This window comes from Apostichopus japonicus, chromosome 13, assembly GCF_037975245.1.
Source record: "Apostichopus japonicus isolate 1M-3 chromosome 13, ASM3797524v1, whole genome shotgun sequence".
Taxonomy (NCBI): Eukaryota; Metazoa; Echinodermata; class Holothuroidea; order Aspidochirotida; family Stichopodidae; genus Apostichopus; species Apostichopus japonicus.
The window spans coordinates 23,069,004-23,087,148 of NC_092573.1; the positions used below are offsets into that span (position 1 = coordinate 23,069,004).

General features: G+C 36.5%; 2 protein-coding genes across 2 annotated transcripts in view; one reads left to right on the forward strand and one right to left on the reverse strand.

Moving 5' to 3' along the window:
• Positions 1-3,989, reverse strand: part of LOC139978438 (uncharacterized) — a 15,307-nt gene extending 11,318 nt beyond the window's left edge. The window contains exons 1-3 of the mRNA XM_071988663.1: positions 3,796-3,989; positions 1,857-1,978; positions 1,012-1,157 (exon numbers count right to left, since the gene is read on the reverse strand). Coding sequence (XP_071844764.1) covers positions 1,012-1,157; positions 1,857-1,978; positions 3,796-3,846 — 319 coding nt within the window. The 5' untranslated portion in view covers positions 3,847-3,989. The remainder of the gene's footprint in view (positions 1-1,011; positions 1,158-1,856; positions 1,979-3,795) is intronic.
• Positions 3,990-5,537: 1,548 nt separating this feature from the next.
• The window catches only part of LOC139978239 (uncharacterized), a 49,201-nt gene continuing 36,593 nt past the window's right edge, over positions 5,538-18,145 (forward strand). Inside the window, exons 1-2 of the mRNA XM_071988240.1 lie at positions 5,538-5,887; positions 7,490-7,606. Of these exons, the coding sequence (XP_071844341.1) occupies positions 5,874-5,887; positions 7,490-7,606 (131 nt within the window). The 5' untranslated portion in view covers positions 5,538-5,873. The remainder of the gene's footprint in view (positions 5,888-7,489; positions 7,607-18,145) is intronic.

Below are 18,145 nucleotides of genomic sequence, written 5' to 3' on the forward strand. Positions count from 1 at the left end.
GAAGTTCTGCTTCAGATACTCTAAAATCATCTGGTGTATCAATTAATGTACTAAACTGACAACTTATCTTCTTGCTCAATATATTGCAAACACAACAAGCTTCCTTATCATGTAATTCATTCTTTAACGTGCAGATCTATGAATTGAGCCCATCTCCTTGCAAAATACACTATCATTCTTGATATTGTTCACAACCAAAGATGAAACAAATATTTCAAAAGCTTTATAAACATTTTTTGTCATCCTCCACTCACTGGTAGTTTGATCTGCAGGTCAGATAGCTCTCAGATGAATTGTACAACACACTAGAGTTTACAGTCAAGTCGAGTCATTACCAGTGATTTTACTGACTCGAGTGGAGTCATGGACTGGAGTGGAGTCATGGACTGGAGTGGAGTCATGGACTGGAGTGGAGTTATGAACTCAAATGGAGTCATGGACTCGAGTGGAGTCATGGACTCGAGTGGAGTCATGGACTCGAGTGCAGTTATGGACTCAAATGGAATGGACATGAGTGGAGTCATGGACTCGAGTGGAGTCATGGACTGGAGTGGAGTCAAGGACTCAATGGAGTCATGGATTCGAGTGGAGTCATGGACTCGACTGGAGTCATGGACTCGAGTGGAGTCATTGACTCGAGTGGAGTCATGAACTCGAGTGGAGTCATGGACTCGAGTGGAGTCATGGATCCGAGTGGAGTCATTGACTCGAGTGGAGTCATGGACTCGAGTGGAGTCATGGACTCGAGTGGAGTCATGGACTCGAGTGGAGTCATGGACTCGAGTGGAGTCATGGACTCCAATGGAGTCATGGACTTGAGTGGAGACATGGACTCAAACTGAGTCATGGACTTGAGTGGAGTCATGGACTCGAGTGGAGTCATGGACTTGAGTCACTGAATTACCACGATGGGGACAAATTCACAGGTCACTTCAAGTCATCTCACTTTTGACATTTAGTGACTTGATTCACTGCTGGTTTTTAATACGACAGTGGCTTCTGGAGACTTACGTTCAGCATTAGCTGCTGCCTGATTGAAGTAGGTTGCTGCAGCTTCTTTCTTCTGTGTTTCGATGACCTGCACAAGATTGTTAAACCCCTTGTCCTGAATAAGTTGGTCTTGATTAAGTCTCTTATTGCAAACTGGACACTTCTTCCTGCAGTGTATAGATAGATAAGGAAGAATATTTTAACAAGTTTGTATAAAGACATGCAAATGTCATACTCAACAACGGAGAGTCCACCTCATATATGATGACATACACAACACTTAAAGGGTGTGAAGACTCGCACAAAAAGAAACGTCTAATGCCGGTAATCTGAGGTGTAACAGAAGCGTTAGACACCACCATCGATCCCAGAAAATACACACACAGCTTGCTACCGTCGGTAATTAGACACTAGTGTACAGTCAGTACATACAGCTGCAGTCAATACCCACAGCACATTATAAAAACAATACAGCGATGGACATCTCAGGTCCAGCTAAAGATAACAAGGTATCACGTTTCACTACAGTCTGCATTTTGTAGCGACAAGAAGAAAACGTCATATGCAATCAACGGAAAGTTAACTTTTTCGGAGCGCGGCACAGGGTTTGGGGCGAGTCTTCAATGCCTTTAACTCATAGATCATTTACATAAAAAAATAACCCAAAATATTTAATGCATTATGGCAGACAGTTACTCATTGATATTAAAACATATACATTCTCTGTGTAACATGAAGACAACAAACTGACTGAAGGCCATATTGCTATGCCTCTGGGTCTCTATTAAACAAGATCACTTATTCAAAATTTTTTATACGATGCATATATAGATGTTTAATATTGCAAGTGTTCTCAATATATTTACCATTGTGAAACACTGGTTTGGATGCACTTTTCACAAAAGCGATGGCCACAGTAGGTTATCATCGCTGGGCACATCAAATTGCAACATATTGGACAATTCAGATCTTCTCCAAGGGCAGAAATCTGAGAAGAAGAAAGATCATATCTTGTAAAGTCAAGTATATTATGACTATATTATATTCTAACTCAAAACAGGAATGAAGAAAGAAAGAGCTAGAAAGGTGGATGGAAGAAAAATTGTTTCTATATATATATATATATATATATATTTCCGACCTAATGTGGCATACTTGTGTCGACCATAGCATTCCAAAGACAGTGGAGACTGCATGGTATTACTCGGAATTCATAAGAAAGCTATGGAAACAAGTATGAACTAAATCGGACATACTATTGAAGAGATATTACCACTTTAAGAATTTTATGTTAAGCCCTGCCCACCATTAATATGCATGAAAGTCCTACCACAAATGAGGGGATCTTTTACTGACCCTGACCAACATACAAGTATGACATCAATCACATTTTTCCTTCTTGAAATAATGTGTTCACAAGCTAAGGCGTCACATACACACACAGATAGCGCACACAGTCATACACCCACACATATACACACGCAGGCCAACTTGTCTGCATATGTTCGGATGGATGCAAAGCATTGGAACCAAAAAGTTTTAGATTTTCCTCCACAACCAAAGACCGAAACTTTTTATTATTTGCACAAAAACAGCACTCCATTACACAAATGCTGTCTCAATTCATTGTACAACAATAAAAGGTTATTTTATGATTGCATAGTCACCAAAACTGTGCAAATCAGTGATGTTGCTTTTGCTCAAGTGATGATTCTAATCTGCCAAAACTTGGGACTTTTATCAGTAACAGTAAGTACATATATACTGCAATGAAATCCTGGGAAGAAGCTTCGTACAGTAGAATACAATGATAGAGAAATGAAAAAAAAAACATGTTCGATGTAAATTAAGGTGACCAGACGTCCCCGATTTTTGGGGACAGTCCCCGATAACAGTGTGCTGTCCCCGATGAACAAGTGTCCCGAAAATGTCTCAGGAATTTCGAAAATATCCCACATTATTAGTAAAATAATTGTAAAAACAAATTTCCGAGGAGTAATGCAACAGTAGAAAGGGTGTCTCCTCTCATGAATGACATATAGAACTCAGCAAATCTCAGCTGAAGGTTGAAACGGTGAAAGCCATGCTGCAAGTCAGAACCCATTTCAGTATGTCTTGTGTGGAATTCAGCAAAAGCTCAGTAGCACCAATGAAGTATTAATGAAAATACACTCTTCAGAGAAGTACACTAAGACCAATTGATCACAAATTTATGACACAAGCAACTCAAAAGCTCTCAAAGAACCATGTTAAGTAAATGAATTTCATCTAGGAAAAAGCTAAATAAAAATTCATATAAAAAGTGCTTCTAAGTATCACCATTTTACATCTAAGCACCTGAGGCACTTGAAAATTTCCCAATGGGGAAGGGGGGACACCCCCTCCCCTTAGACCCCTCCCCCATTTCAGTCACGCAATAAATGTCCCTGATTCCAGTCAGGAAAAAATGGTCACCTTAATGTAAGTGTAACATTAAAACTGTCATCCTCATGGCCTAACGTTACTGTTTAACCCAAAGGCCAGACAATTTGATCAAGTAATGACAATTTTGTGGGAAACAGAACCGATGAGACGCATATCCACTTTTCCAATTTGTATAACTACGTAAATCCTGACAGGAATATCCTTGTTTGGCATTGGCCATTCCAGTCAATTCTAACTTAAGTATTGTTTAAGGTTAGTTGTGCACTGTGGAGTGGGCTAGGCTAAGGTTAGGCTAGGCTTTCAAAATAATCGACACTGGAGCGAAACGATGCTTTTTCGTTTCCTCTGGAATAGGCTAATCACGAACAACCTTGCACTTACTGGTATCGAAATATGATCTATTACTTCAGCTGTAATTTCATCGTCGTCCATCGTCGGTCCTTTAAAGCGCCTAACGTTAGGGTGTATGCCTAGTACAGTTTTCTCAATATGCCGTTGTTATACTTTTAGAACATGCCCAGAGACTACAACTTATATCCTGCTCTATGAACTTCCCACACTTCAAAGACGTAAACAACACATTACGCAATGTATCGAAATAGTCAGAGCCATAGTAATGTCACATTGGAAAAGGTCAAACAGTTTACGGAGAGCGCCACCCAAACAGCTATCAAAAACCGGCTATCGAACAGAGAAAAAACAATTGTTGGCAAACTTACCTTCCAAAAGCCTGTGTAGGTAAATGTAGTATAAGAAATCTTCTGTCAGTCAGTTATAAGATATATTGCAAGAGTGTGGGTTGGTGATGGTATAGGGGCGTAGCCACAAAGCAGTCAGAGACGTAAGCAACACTTTTCAAACGCTATTCGTTATTTCATCAACCCCCAACCCCACCTAACCTTGTCCCCAACTCGAGATACATGATTGACTGAATGCGACCAGTATTGTTTACAACTTAAATTAATCCCACCACTTATTCCAGGAACTGGATCACAGAAGGTGGTCTGTTGATTTATCCTTCAAATGTTATCCAATCTGAAATGTTCACATAGCTGCATGGTCTCTGAAGTGTATTTATGATTTCTTAAAAATCTTCAAAATATATAATGAGATCGAGGATGTGATTTTTACCTGTTAAGAGACAAAAAATGTCAACAACAAATTCAATTATAGTGAAGCAATCAAAACTCCATATAAATTCAGAAGATTCATTAAAATTATTACCATATTAAATTGTTTTCCATGCTTGTGAATAGGCCTACACCGCATTTTTAATATATATTAAACTAGCGATGAATAAGGCCTATATATCGTTTCATATTTTTTTCCCATTTTGTTTGTGTATGTGCATGTACATGTATCGGCATGATACCGGATTGCAAATTGGATAAGGGATGCATGTTCACTGCAGCGCCGGACTGACTTGTACCCACGGATGGAACAATTTACTGTTCACTTTCAAGTTGAACCACATTGCAGCATTTGTCACTTTAATTCATCGAAGGCTTAAAAGGGCATTGGAACATAATTTTGACCTTGATTTGAGGGGCAAACTGACCACAAACACTGAGTTGCCTCAAAACGGAATCCGCCAAATGCATCATCCGTGCTTTCCGTATCTGAACTTGGGAATTGGGAGGGCATTTTTTTTCAAAAGGGATACTTCTTATTTATTAAAATATGCACTTTTGAGTTGTTGTTGCTGTTTTCTTAATATAAAACTGGTTGGGACCTGTTCCTATATGCATGTTCCCATATGCGTATCACGTACCTTCCCACCCCATTCCCAAGTTCCACCTCGGTCCATGCATGCATGAGTTCGTTGAATAATACGCCAGTGTGATGTCATGGATTTACGTTACGACACTATTTTCTACCGTTTTGTTGTTATTATCTGCTAAATAACTGTTTGCTTTGTGTCAAACCCATTTACATGTTATTTCGTGTTTATGACGACCGCCTGCCGTGGCCTACCGTATTCCTGCCATGTTCAAGCTCACATAAATTTCTGTATTTCAGTTTTGTTGTTTACTGTAAGGGCGCCGTTCTTAAATAAGTCTGCTCTACGAACCATGATTATAGTTGTCTAGCCTCTAGCTGGTTAGGCTTGCTATAAAAATTAGCACTATTCAAGTAGGAGGGAAATCGGCTTTTGACGTCTCTTGTTTGAATATAACAGTCGGCAAGTGGGATCGATCTTCATTGATTGCAAATATTTTAACAAATGCCACTTGTGCGAAATTTACTCACGACTGTGGCTGCATTGAGCAGACATACACTTGTACTGAAGAAATTCTTGACGAAGAAGACTGGAACAATACACGAATTATGTATTTTTTATGGCTCGTTGGGACGTAGTTATCACATACATGGCAGAAATGGACAATAGTTGATACTCACCGGTGCACTTGTACACCAAAATCATAAGAAAGTACTAATTGGCAATAAAAACATTAGCTATGGACTCCAAAAGGTGAGACTCACTTAGGCCTAGGTCTACTCACTTAGGCCTAACACAAACAGTAACACGAACATCAAAGTTGTCTATAGACGTGTAGACTTAGCTTAGGCACGTCAAGAGAGCTTCATTCTCATAATGTTCAGTAGACCAAGCCTTTGACTTCAATTTAAATTGATTGTTTACTTTGGCCCCTGCAGTATTCATTCTTGGCCTAAAGACTTCACTCAAGACTTATTCAACATATACTTTTCACCCTCAATAAATTACATTTGTATGAAGACAATTTATTTTGATATTTCAAATTGCCATTAATTTCCCCCCTCTTTTTCAGCAACAATGAATAATTTACATAGGTCTATTCTATGTTATAAGCATTTTTTGTTCAATAAGTGTCATGTGTATTCTTGACAAGTTACAAATTCTTTCCACTCAAGGGATAATGTCTATATCTTGCAAATTATTGATATTGTCATGCTGTTATTAAGTAGCTGTCGGGCAAAAATCTCAATAGACAGGCCTACGGAATCGTGCCTGTAGAGCTGTAAATTTCTCCTGTTAGGTTACCTATACATACATGTATATAGTATCGATGTCAGCAGATTCTAGCCGCTTTGTTTTGAATTGATCACAAGGTAGAAATGCAACAAGTTATATACATCTCCTTTCGCCTGCCTATGAAAGCGATTGTGGCACTCCCTCAAATCCTCGTTGGCTGTAGTGACAGTGCTTGAAGGTGCTACGATAGTGACCATACACAATTCATCACAATTTTTTTTTTTTTAATATTTGTTTTTGGTTGTTGAAACATCTCTGGGATTTATTTCCATTGGACTCTTATTAGAGCCATAAGTCTTTGAACATAGAACCTAAGTGTCATCTGTACAACAAGCATTTACAATCCATGGGTTTGTATGCTCCTCCTTAAAGCCTTTGTCAAGTGAAAATTTCACCCTTGTAATCTGATAATTGGGGAACTCACCCAGTTTCTCTGCCTTTAAAATCCAAAATGTGACTTGGTGAATATTATGGTGACTTGGTGAATACAGTATTATGGTCCAATTTCTTCCGCTTATTTTTATTCTGTCCTGATATCAGCACAAACAGTCATCAGTGCTTGGTTACCTAATGAGTTCTAAATTTTGCTATTGATATTGGTTTGCCATTTTTACTCCATTATGTACATGACTTGTTCATCTCTTCCCAACTTTCAACACTTTTTGGGAGGAGGATGTTCAAAAGTCCTTTAAATGTAGCTTTAAATGTGTGTATTATTAGTAACCTTATTAAGAACTTTATATTTTTGCATTAAACATTGGTCAGGACTCCAATTCCCCCCCCCCCCAACTCCATTTTACAAAGCTTTTTCATGACAACCAGTTTTACCATACCAGCATTCACAGCACTTGCCCCCTCCCCCCACCCCCCCAAAAAAAATAAACTGTTATCAGAGAGATAACTGGTCAACAAAATTATTACAAAAGTAAGCCAAAAATTGAGATAGTAAAAGTTTCTGTGATTCTTGCAATTTATCTCTGGTGGTGCTTCAGTTCATGAATGTTAAATTGGTTTTGTCTTGGTAAAACATGATCCATTTTTGATGAACATTGTTTTCAGGAGTACAAAAGATTTCACAGACTCACCTCTGAGGAGTTTGAGCAGCTTCAAAGATGAAATCCCTGGTGGCGAATTTCCTCCGTCTAAGGATGGTGATGAGGACGATGCCGATAAGTCGTAAGTATTCTGCTGTTTTTATATGTATGTGTTTATCCTCAAGTAGTTAGTTCATTGCTTTGTGTTCATCAACATTAACCACATTGACCCCACATGTCGTTCCTCGGTCCTTTACTGGGCTGAGCTGTGTTGGTACAGAGTCCAACTTAGTCTGCTACCTTTCTCATTGGTTCCTAATGCTCTAGCTGTATTTTTCTGTTTTAATTTTGTACCACATATAACGAAAATCCATGTTTAATCCAAAGATAATATTATTAGAGATACCCAGAGAAATAAGATATATGACTCATAATTGACAAGTAAGGAGTAATGTTTTAAAACATATATTGGAATTTTCGGCCCCCCGGGGACCCTCTTCAGCATTACTTGGCAGTCGAATGAAAAGTACAAAATGTAACACAATGAAAGTATATCGCTAAATAAGTGTAAGTTGCATTGATGGAAATAGAAGTTTAGAACCAATGCAACTGAAGAAAACAAAATCTTTAAAAACTGCATTTTGAGTCCATGGAATTACAAAAATTGGCCTGGACAACAGGCAGTGTGCAGGCCCCAGCCCAAAGAAAGCGTGTTGTATTCTACCCATCCCAAATTCATCGGGCCGGTTCATCAGTCAGCCAAAATTCACTCAGAGTCAGTTTTAGATCATAAATTAATTATATCTGAAGTAAAAGCAATTAATTCCCCTATTTAGTTGACTATTTCCAACAACACTATATTCTATGTTACCTCTCTTACTTGGACTAAGAAATTGCATTATTTGTAGATTTAAGATTTACAAAATTACAAGCAATCTCGATATTACTCTCTAGTATAATGTTTAGGATTTGTGTTTGGGTCCAGTCCTGGACAGTGTAGACCACGAACAAGGAGAACTTGAACGTTCATCAAAATTCAGGTGTGTCGACTACCGTATACATGTGAAACATATTTTTCAAAATTCCTGCAGATTGTGATAAGACAATAAGAGAGTGCTTTGTTATGGTCATAAAGTAACAGTATATTCTAGTCTTATGTGTTACACAGAAGATGAAATTATTTGTGTAGCTTTAAAGAGAAGAAAAATAGGAATAAGACATTATTAAGTCTCATATAAATTATCTTTTCCAATATTCATTAACTGTTACAGCAGCTTAACTCCCACTGGGGTTGGAAGAGCTTTTCCAATGTCAGTAGCTGGATAATTTTTATTTGCATTAATTAAGTTGGCACTACAATTTGCGTTAACCGTACCCACAGTGTTTGTGTGTATAGCGCACAACACACCGTCATTTTAGCCCAATTGACTGACTTTTACTACATACGGAAAGAGTGTGTGGTATTAAAGCAGCACCATGCATTTTAGTTTTCAATGCACTTATTTTTTGCAGCAGTTTAATTAATCATGTCGAGGATGGTCGATAATGCCATTGTGAGTTATCGAACTATTGGTAAACAGTGTCATACCTTTTGTTTTTATATTTTTTTTTCACGATCAGGTCACCATTTAATAATATATTAATGTGTTTAATCTGACAAACTTGTCGACCACGTACGCTTTCTGTATGTCAATTAGTCTTTGACAGATAAATTTTGAGATTAATGTACAGCACATGTTGTCTGTGTAATGCACAGAGCCAACTAGCTGTGAGAGCTTAAATTTATATAAAGAGCTAGTAGTGTACATCATTTAGCAATGTTTATATTACTTCTAGCTAACCTATACATCATTTTGGCAATGTTTATATTAATTCTATGCTAACCTATACATCTTTTTGGCTGGACGACACTTGTTGCTTTTACTCTAGCTGTTACTTTATATATAGTCAACGTAGTCGTTCCTAAAACATAGTGTAACGCAGTGTTGTGATTCAGTTCCTCGTGTCAAGTCTCAATGTCAGTCGAGTCAAGTCCAATTCAAGTCTCAAAGTCAGTCGAGTCAAGTCCGATTCAAGTCCCCAAGTCATAAAACTGATACGACTCAAGTTCGACTGAAACGAGCCTCTTAGCCGCCGACTTGAATTGCCAAGAATGGTGGTGTCACAGGAACACCAAACAGTTACAGAATTGTAACACCGACTGCGAACTTAATCTATAAGTCATGGATGCATACTTAATCTCTTGTTTTCACACACTTGGTCCTATTGAGATCTCAGCCATATAATAGTTGATGGTCGTTTGATTTACTGTACTATACATACTGTACTGTACACAGTATAGACTAGGCTTAAAGCTCTTGAGTACATATGAACAATAGGCAAACAAATAGCTGTGCCAAACATGATCCCTTTGCTCTTTGGGATGCTAAAAGCTATTGATTCTCTTCCTTTATGCCCAACTGTCACTCCTATAACTTGGACAATACTGTACCTGGTTACCAGATAGCAAACATTTATTCAGGCGTGCCATCATTTAGCCTTTTAAGTTGATCATCTGCTCTCATTGTGTCCTCTTTTGTTTTGGTGTCAGGGCCCTTTTACCCCTGCTGTAATCCTGTTGTGTTTGTGGAGTCGTGCAAAATAACTTGGTCATGACAGTGCTATCAATTTGTACTGTCTTCTGACTTTTATAATTTTACAAGGCCGTGAGAGTAATTTCGTCTCTATGAGGGAGGGTTAATCAGTTTATCTAAAAGGTACACAGAGAGATATATAGAGAGAAATGAATGTGATCTTTTATTAATTTTTAATTTATGGATGTCTGTTATGCAATACCGGTCAGGAATTGGACAGCAAGGCACAGTATTCATTCATTCATTTCACGTAATGACTCAGTCCACTTTGGTGGTAAAATACTTTGTACTGTAATCTCTATAAGGAATCAATGTTGAGACCAACTTTAGGATTGAATTGACCAAAATGTGAGGATAAAAACCAACAAGCCAACCCCGGATATCCGTTATTTATTACAAACTTTCAGGATGCAATAATACGCTATGCTGTTTCAAATCTTGTAGTATTATGAGTATTATGAATACATGGATATTTCAGTAAATTTGTAAACAGTTTAGGGAACATATTAGGGGGCATTGGGGGGCAATACACTTATATGCTAGTTGTCAGTTACTGTACTTTGTCAAATAAGGGTTTTTTTCTTGTAAATTTAGTGCACTTAAAAAGAAATCACTTGGTTTGGTTTAATGTACCTATATACATAATCTCTTTATCATGTATTCATGAACAAGTGAAAGTCAATGCTGCATACAGTATATTAAATTTATACTTTAAACATATTTTTGAAGTTTTATACATGACATTTATACATACAGCATGATCATCAAATTTTTTAAACCTTACACAGACCATCAACCATGTGAAATTTAAAGAATACAAAAATGTTTATCATGGTTTTTTCAATTTTTTATTAATCTGCCTGCTTTTCCAATCTAACGATGGTTCATGCAAATACCACTTTAACAAGCAAATGCATGCTTGTGCGTGCATGCTCCTTAGTGCACATCAAACAGTGTGTGAAATATCAAAAGGGAATTCAATTACTCCAGAGTTGATTCTGAACATTGGCACAGACACACAGTAGGTCTACTATTTGTCCAGGTTTATACCAGCTTTGTAACATAGAAATTATTGGCAGCAGTTTTGTGTATGAGAGATAAATCTAAATTCCTTTGTTGTTTACTTTGGTAGCAAGTGGACCATCTGTTTTTGACTTAATTGGTTCTGTGATATATATTGTACTGATAAAGCACATGCTTTGGATTATGTACACAAAATATAGGCTAAAAAAAATACAGTAGTATATTGAAATGTTTAGTGAAATCTCATTTTCCTATCAATTCCTGGGAAGATTAATTGTACAGCATTGGTGCTTTTATATCATATCATTTCTAAGTGTACACAGTATATTTCTCTAATAGATCTGTATTGTCCGGCAATGCTCTAGCATTTGTTTTCCAGAAAGCAACTTAAGCTGAAAATTTGATGAAGAGATGTCTGATTTTGAGGTACCATTTCGGATTGTCCATGGATGTCAGTGCATGTGAAGTTAAATTTACAATGTTAAATGCAAGTTTTGGGGGGGGGGGGAATTTAAGTGCAGTTTATTGTGTGTTAAAGGTAGTCAGTTATAGGTCCCAAAATATAGTAGGCTATAATTGCTAGAAGTTTTCAAAACGTACCCTCCTGGAGGTCTTTACTCTTCAAATTGTTCTCAGACATTTTTAAGGAACACACAAGATGACTGAATGTCCCAGTGAGGAAAATTTCCTCGAAGGTTGTAATGAAAACAGTTCAAGAAATTTCACCAAAGGTGACCATATTTGATTATCTAGCATAATTGGGGTCGATACAGCATACCTTGAAAGTATGAAGCTCTTTGAAATTACATGTACATGTATCTAGTACACTGTATAAACTCATAATCTTGATCAGTTTTATAACGTTGTGTGTGCATATTACTATTACATGCACCTAGGCTATATATAAATTTTGTATATATTTCTCTAATAGTTACACTGTAAATATTGTCAGACAATGCTCATTTACATAGACAATATATATACAGGTACATTACTGTTGAGAGAGACAGTTCTTGTACTGTGTACATGGTATAAATAGCTCTATATTGCAGTTTTATTGGACGTAGGAGTCATGCTATTTCAACTTTAATTGCATTTATATTCCGTGTTCATTGGACCAATCGCATCAATACTTTGTTCAAAACAAAGTGTTGCTCGTCAGAGACTTTTCTTTTAGACCCATTATGTGGTAGATGATTCTTTTATTGCCTGTGAGCTGGTTCGTAGCCCTGGTTGAACTGTAGATGATCCTTTCAAACGATCTGTTAGAAAGTCTCAAAAGCGGGTATATTGAAATATTGACAAATTTGACAGTTTAATTGACTTTCTTTGTTCAGTTGTCTATATCTACTATGTGTCGTCAGTGCTATATATAGTAGATGCTTACAAGTCTGTTGTGGGGCTGAAATTACTTATGCAATTGTGTGCGTATTAAACTGTATTTACTCTATATGTCACAGCTAATTCAGTTTTTCGCATATATTACACTGTATATATTTACTGTACACAGCTAATTCAGTTGTAAGCATACTACACTGCATTATACTACACAGCTAATTCAGTTGTAAGCATACTACACTGCATTATACTACACAGCTAATTCAGTTGTATACATGTATATTACACATATATTTACTATACACAGTTAATTTCAATTGTAAGCATATTATGATACTACACTATATATTTGCTGTACACAAATAATTTCAATTGTAAGCATATAACACTATTATTACTGTACACAATTAATTTCAATTGTAAGCATATTACACTACATTTACTATTCATAATTAATTTCAATTTTTAAGATATTACACTATATTTACTATACACAGTTAATTTCATTCCATTCACAAAGACAGTGAGAACTAAATATTGTCTCTTCTCAAGTGAGTACTATAATAGTTATCACCAGCCGATTTGACTGTAATCCTGTAAAACTCAAATTAAAATACAATCTTTCAAGTTAAGTAGCAGTAGACTTCAACATATGAACGACTGTAATTATGTATTAGACTGCATCGTTGTTGAATAGGAAAGTAGTTAATATTTGAAAACAGTCTGTCTAGCCCTACCATTAGACAAAATTACATGATTGCATGTAGTAGATCTATGATACTTAAACACTGTGTATTAATATATGAAGTAGATAGCTTTGGTTTTTCATCTTCCTTTGAGATACGTGTGTTATTGGCTGCATTGATTGTTTAGTTTTACTGTGATGTGAGTAACTCTAGTAACAGATTTCAGGGTAAGTCCTGTTTTCATTGTCCATCTTAATGCTAGATTTGTTCCGACACAAGCTGTGTGATGAAATCATGTACCTGTGTCTATGATTGGCTCCTCCATACATTACATGTTACGGGAGGATGTGGGGTTGAGGGCGCAGTGCGAAAATGTTACCAGATTGTAGTCTGTATGTAGATGAGGAAATGCCATAGTTGAGACTGGAGACAGGTAAGTATCGTTGCTGCTTTAACTATCCCAAAAATATTGGGGATTAAGTGAGTAATTTGAATCCAGGCTTAATCCTTTCTGCTTCTACTATATTCTTGTCATTTTAGCGAATGAAACTGTGATCAGAAATCCTGCAAGCACTGCTTCAAAATAGGAATACTTTTTGTGCCTTTCAAAAGCCACTGACATCTTCCTGGATACAGCAAGTCTCTCTCTAACCTTTTAAAGTTATTGAAATTTAAGAGAAAAATATTGCAAATGAAAAGAAACAAATGTAAATTTTCCAGTTCAAGGTAATAATCCTATGACCTGCCACAAATGAGGAAATAAAGTTAATAGGAACGAGTTCTTCATCGACAATTTGCAGATCTGCCTTTAAACTGTTCAAGCCGATAGAGTACCAAACATTGTTTGCAGTTGACTCTGTGTGCACTCAGACGAAACTAATCCTAAAACCAACTGTTTCTTGTGTTTTTTCTTCTTCTATCGAACCAAGACAGGATTTGCCCACAAACATCAGTTGGAATTATGCTGTTTGTTTCAAACACAATAAATAGATTAGTCATCAGCTTATCCTTCTGAAATGCCAATTCCAAACTTTTGGGAGAAGCTTAAAATATGGTTTTCGATTGGACATAAAAGCTTTTGCATGACAGATACTTGATCTCGTTGTAACTAACAAGACAAAGGTTGCGATGAAAGCATTAGAAAAACTTGAGATATTTTCTTAAATTGTTATATTTTATGTCTTGAACATGCAACTACTTATTTTCCATGGAAACTCTCATCAAACTGGCAAGTTTTTTTTTTCCCTAATAGACTGTAGATAATTCTCAATATTACGACAGTAAGATGAGAAAAGCGAATGCCACTGTGAGCGTTGTTTATCACCAGAAGGTAGCAGAGTTAGACACTTTCCTCTTTTATCAGTCTAGAACTGATTCAGTTCCCTAGAATATTGTTCCCCCCTCCCTCCCCCAGCATCCACCCTACACCTCAATTCCTGGTTATACCCTTATACTCCAGTGCCATTGTGTTCCATACAAGCTCCATCCATTCATGCATGTTTGCGTCGTTCCTCCATGGCCATCCCTTATCTAAGACAATTGTCTAGTTATTCCATCAATTTTTGCCTTTAAAACTATCACATGTAAGCTTTATCTGTTTTTGCATGTTATAGTTCTGAACTTCTAACTTAGCATTTTTTGTTTTACTTTCAAAGTCAATTTACCAAGACAAGATTGATAGATCATAAACTACTGTACTGTGGTTGCCTTTAATAACTGTTACTTCTATGCAGACTAGTGTTACCTGCAATTTGACCAAACTGTGACTGTGATTTCGTGCAAAGCTTCGCAATCAATAAAGGCCAGTTTTGTGTGACTTCTGCATCGTGAGTACTGCCACTTAGATGAGCACTCTTGTGATATTATAAGTACCTTTAATGCCAACCAGCCACAAAGAAGGTGATTTAAAAAACATTTTGAACCATCATGAGTGGTTGGCTGACCTCTGGAAAGCTTAAAATTATAGGTTTTAAAACAAAATGTTGACTGTTGGACAATGGATGCCATTGGCCTGCAGTTTGTCAATGTTACAACAGTAGTAACTTAGTGTTTTCAATAAACGGACTTGGTTACTTTAACATAGATTGCTCCTGATAAAAGTACCCTACAATAATGACATTTCTACCAATTTAAAGCCACCTTCTGCATTGGAAAATAAACTTGGACTTATTGATACTTTTCCTGACTGTCTCGTTCATAATTTCTAAACATACGTAGCAAACAAACACACAATACTTGTGAGCTGCTTTTGCCCTAAAATATTGGCCCCTACATAAAGATTGAGGAAAATTTACAAAGTACAAATCATGGTCCTTGCCCTGGGACATTACAAATAGACCAACCGGTTTCATTTTCAAAGTATTTATAAAATACTGAGATGCATGCTAAATGTACTGGTAAACGTTTGTTTTGACCTACTACATACTGTACTTAATATTCATAAATGTAACACAGGCTTATTTTGCAGTAAAAGGGCCTTGATGATGAATTATGGCAGATAATTCTTGGACCGTGCTGTTATTGGTTAACTCAGGCCTTGGATCTTGGTGTGATGCATTCTTGTAATGATATATGTCAGGGCAAGCCCTGTGTATGTCGATGTTAAGACTCAATTTATTCCGACACATTCTGTGATAAGAGCTTATACACTATGTGTATGTGTAGATACAGCCTGTACTGTACATTACGTATAGACGTTTGTGATTACGTGAATAAGATATAACGACACACATTGAACATGATGCAGTATAGTTTCCCTATTGCATACATGTAGATAATAGAAAATGATAAAACAAAATTCGTAATCATCAAAGTTACTATGCAAACACTTACTTAGTAAATTATACACTCAGGTGTTCATTTCTAACCGATAGCTGTCAGAGCAGAGTGAGCTATTAACATAACTGCACAGCTTTTCCATTAGAAATAACCTGTCAAATTGTTGGCACTCGTTGATACCAAGCTTATATTAAAGAGATGTATGCTAAGTTGCAATGTCGTGAATATTAATCAGTGGGTAGGTGTCAAAGCAGAGACAAATGCACAATTGTTTTGGTCGTCCTGTCACATTGTTGAAAGGCTCACTCTGTCAGGATCAAACACTTTGACCTGTAAAACTAAATAAACTTTATACACTTTTTCAGATAAATAGCTTTGAATAAAAGCATTGGCTATATCCTGAAGGAAGAAAAACAGCAAATCCACCACCTCCCTTCCCCCCCCCCACCAAAAAAAAAATATGTATGTGATAATTTTATTAAACCATTGTGATAATGTGTCCATTATTTAAATTCCTTGATTAAACACCAAATGTTGTAAAACTTACTCCATTCTTCTATTACCTGTCTCCTATGCACTACCTAGCCTACAAACTGGTAACATTCTTGCACTGTGCTCCCCCCCCCCCCCCCCAAGTACACTCTTAGAGGTCATCACCCCACTCCTTCCAATTCTACCATTCGGAAGCTCCACGTAATACGTTCCGTCGTTCCTAATCAAGAACAGTTACTATCATTTTAGCATTGACATATATTGCATCGTAGCATTTGTTGGGTTTAAGAATTTAACTTATAGTAAAACTGTTTGATACTACTCACGTTGCGAGTATGCAGCTGCTACACACCTTTGTGTTTGTTAATAGATATATTTACTTCGCTCCTCCCCTTTACCTGTCTCCCAGTCAACCTATACACTGTCCTATCTAGATACCTAAACTACATGATTGGAACGTTTTCATGCTATTTGCGATACTGTATAGTATTGGCTGCGCTTGTTAATAGCAACTACCATATGTACTGTATATTAATTGCCTAATGCAAATGCTCGCATCTATTCACAAACATGTTTACACTGTTAATTTCTGCTGTTTCATGGCTTTAGTTTCGTAAGTACTGTTGCATCACTGCTCTGCTCTCACGCATATTTACCACTTACTGTTTGAACAGACTCATGGTTTGTGCTGGAATGGCCAAACAATTTGACTCATTGATTAAACAAATTGGCTTTCGATTTTGCATAGTTTCCACAATGTAATGTTTATCTACATTATTAATGTGTGTTTCTAATGTGTCTCAGTTTGATGCAGCTTTGTCTTAATTTGAATGGTGTCTTGATCAAATTTTAACTAATAAATGATTTTTCAAAACAAGATTGCAAGCGATTGCACTAGTTATCAACGACACCTAAGATCATTTTCACCATACTGTTACGAATGAGCAGGAAATACATAAAAATATATTAGAAAATATCATTTTTAATATATCTAAAAAATAAGAAGACTTTTTTATTATTTTTTATATTGCTGTCTGGATCAAATCTTAACTACTCAATTATGACTCAAAACAATATCGCAAGTGATTGCACTGGTTATCAACGACCCCTACAATAAGATCAATTTCTCTGAATGTGTATATAACTGTATTGAATATTAAATACTGATTAATTTGACTCTTATCGTCCCAGATCTGTGCTTGAATACATTTCAGTGAATGGACCATGAACAGCATAACAAAAGCCAATCGATATATATTGTGTTAAAACTAGGTCACTATTAAAGTGTCTTCAAGTTAATTTAAATGAGAGGGTCTAGCTATGAAACCTACTGCAGTTATAGAAATATATAGCATCCAAGATTTTTCAAAGCAAACAGATGCACTTTCTAGTCTAGTTAAATGTAGATCTATGCATTCAGTCATATATTTTTGAATTTTTATTATTGTCAACTTTAATGAGGGTAGTCCTGCTCAGTGCAGAAGCACTGCTTTCCAGAGGAGCCCTCAATACAAAATACATATACAATATTATGCAGTACAAAAACGGTAAACAGTTATAAATAGACTCACACTGTTACCAGGGAATAAAGTATTGGTATTGCATGATTTGCATCACAAAATGCCATGCTAAGTGGTTAAATTGATATGCAAATATATCTAGACCTGTACATTTAGCAATTTTGTACACTGGCGCCTTCGTACTCGATGAGACAAAATTCAGAGATTCAAA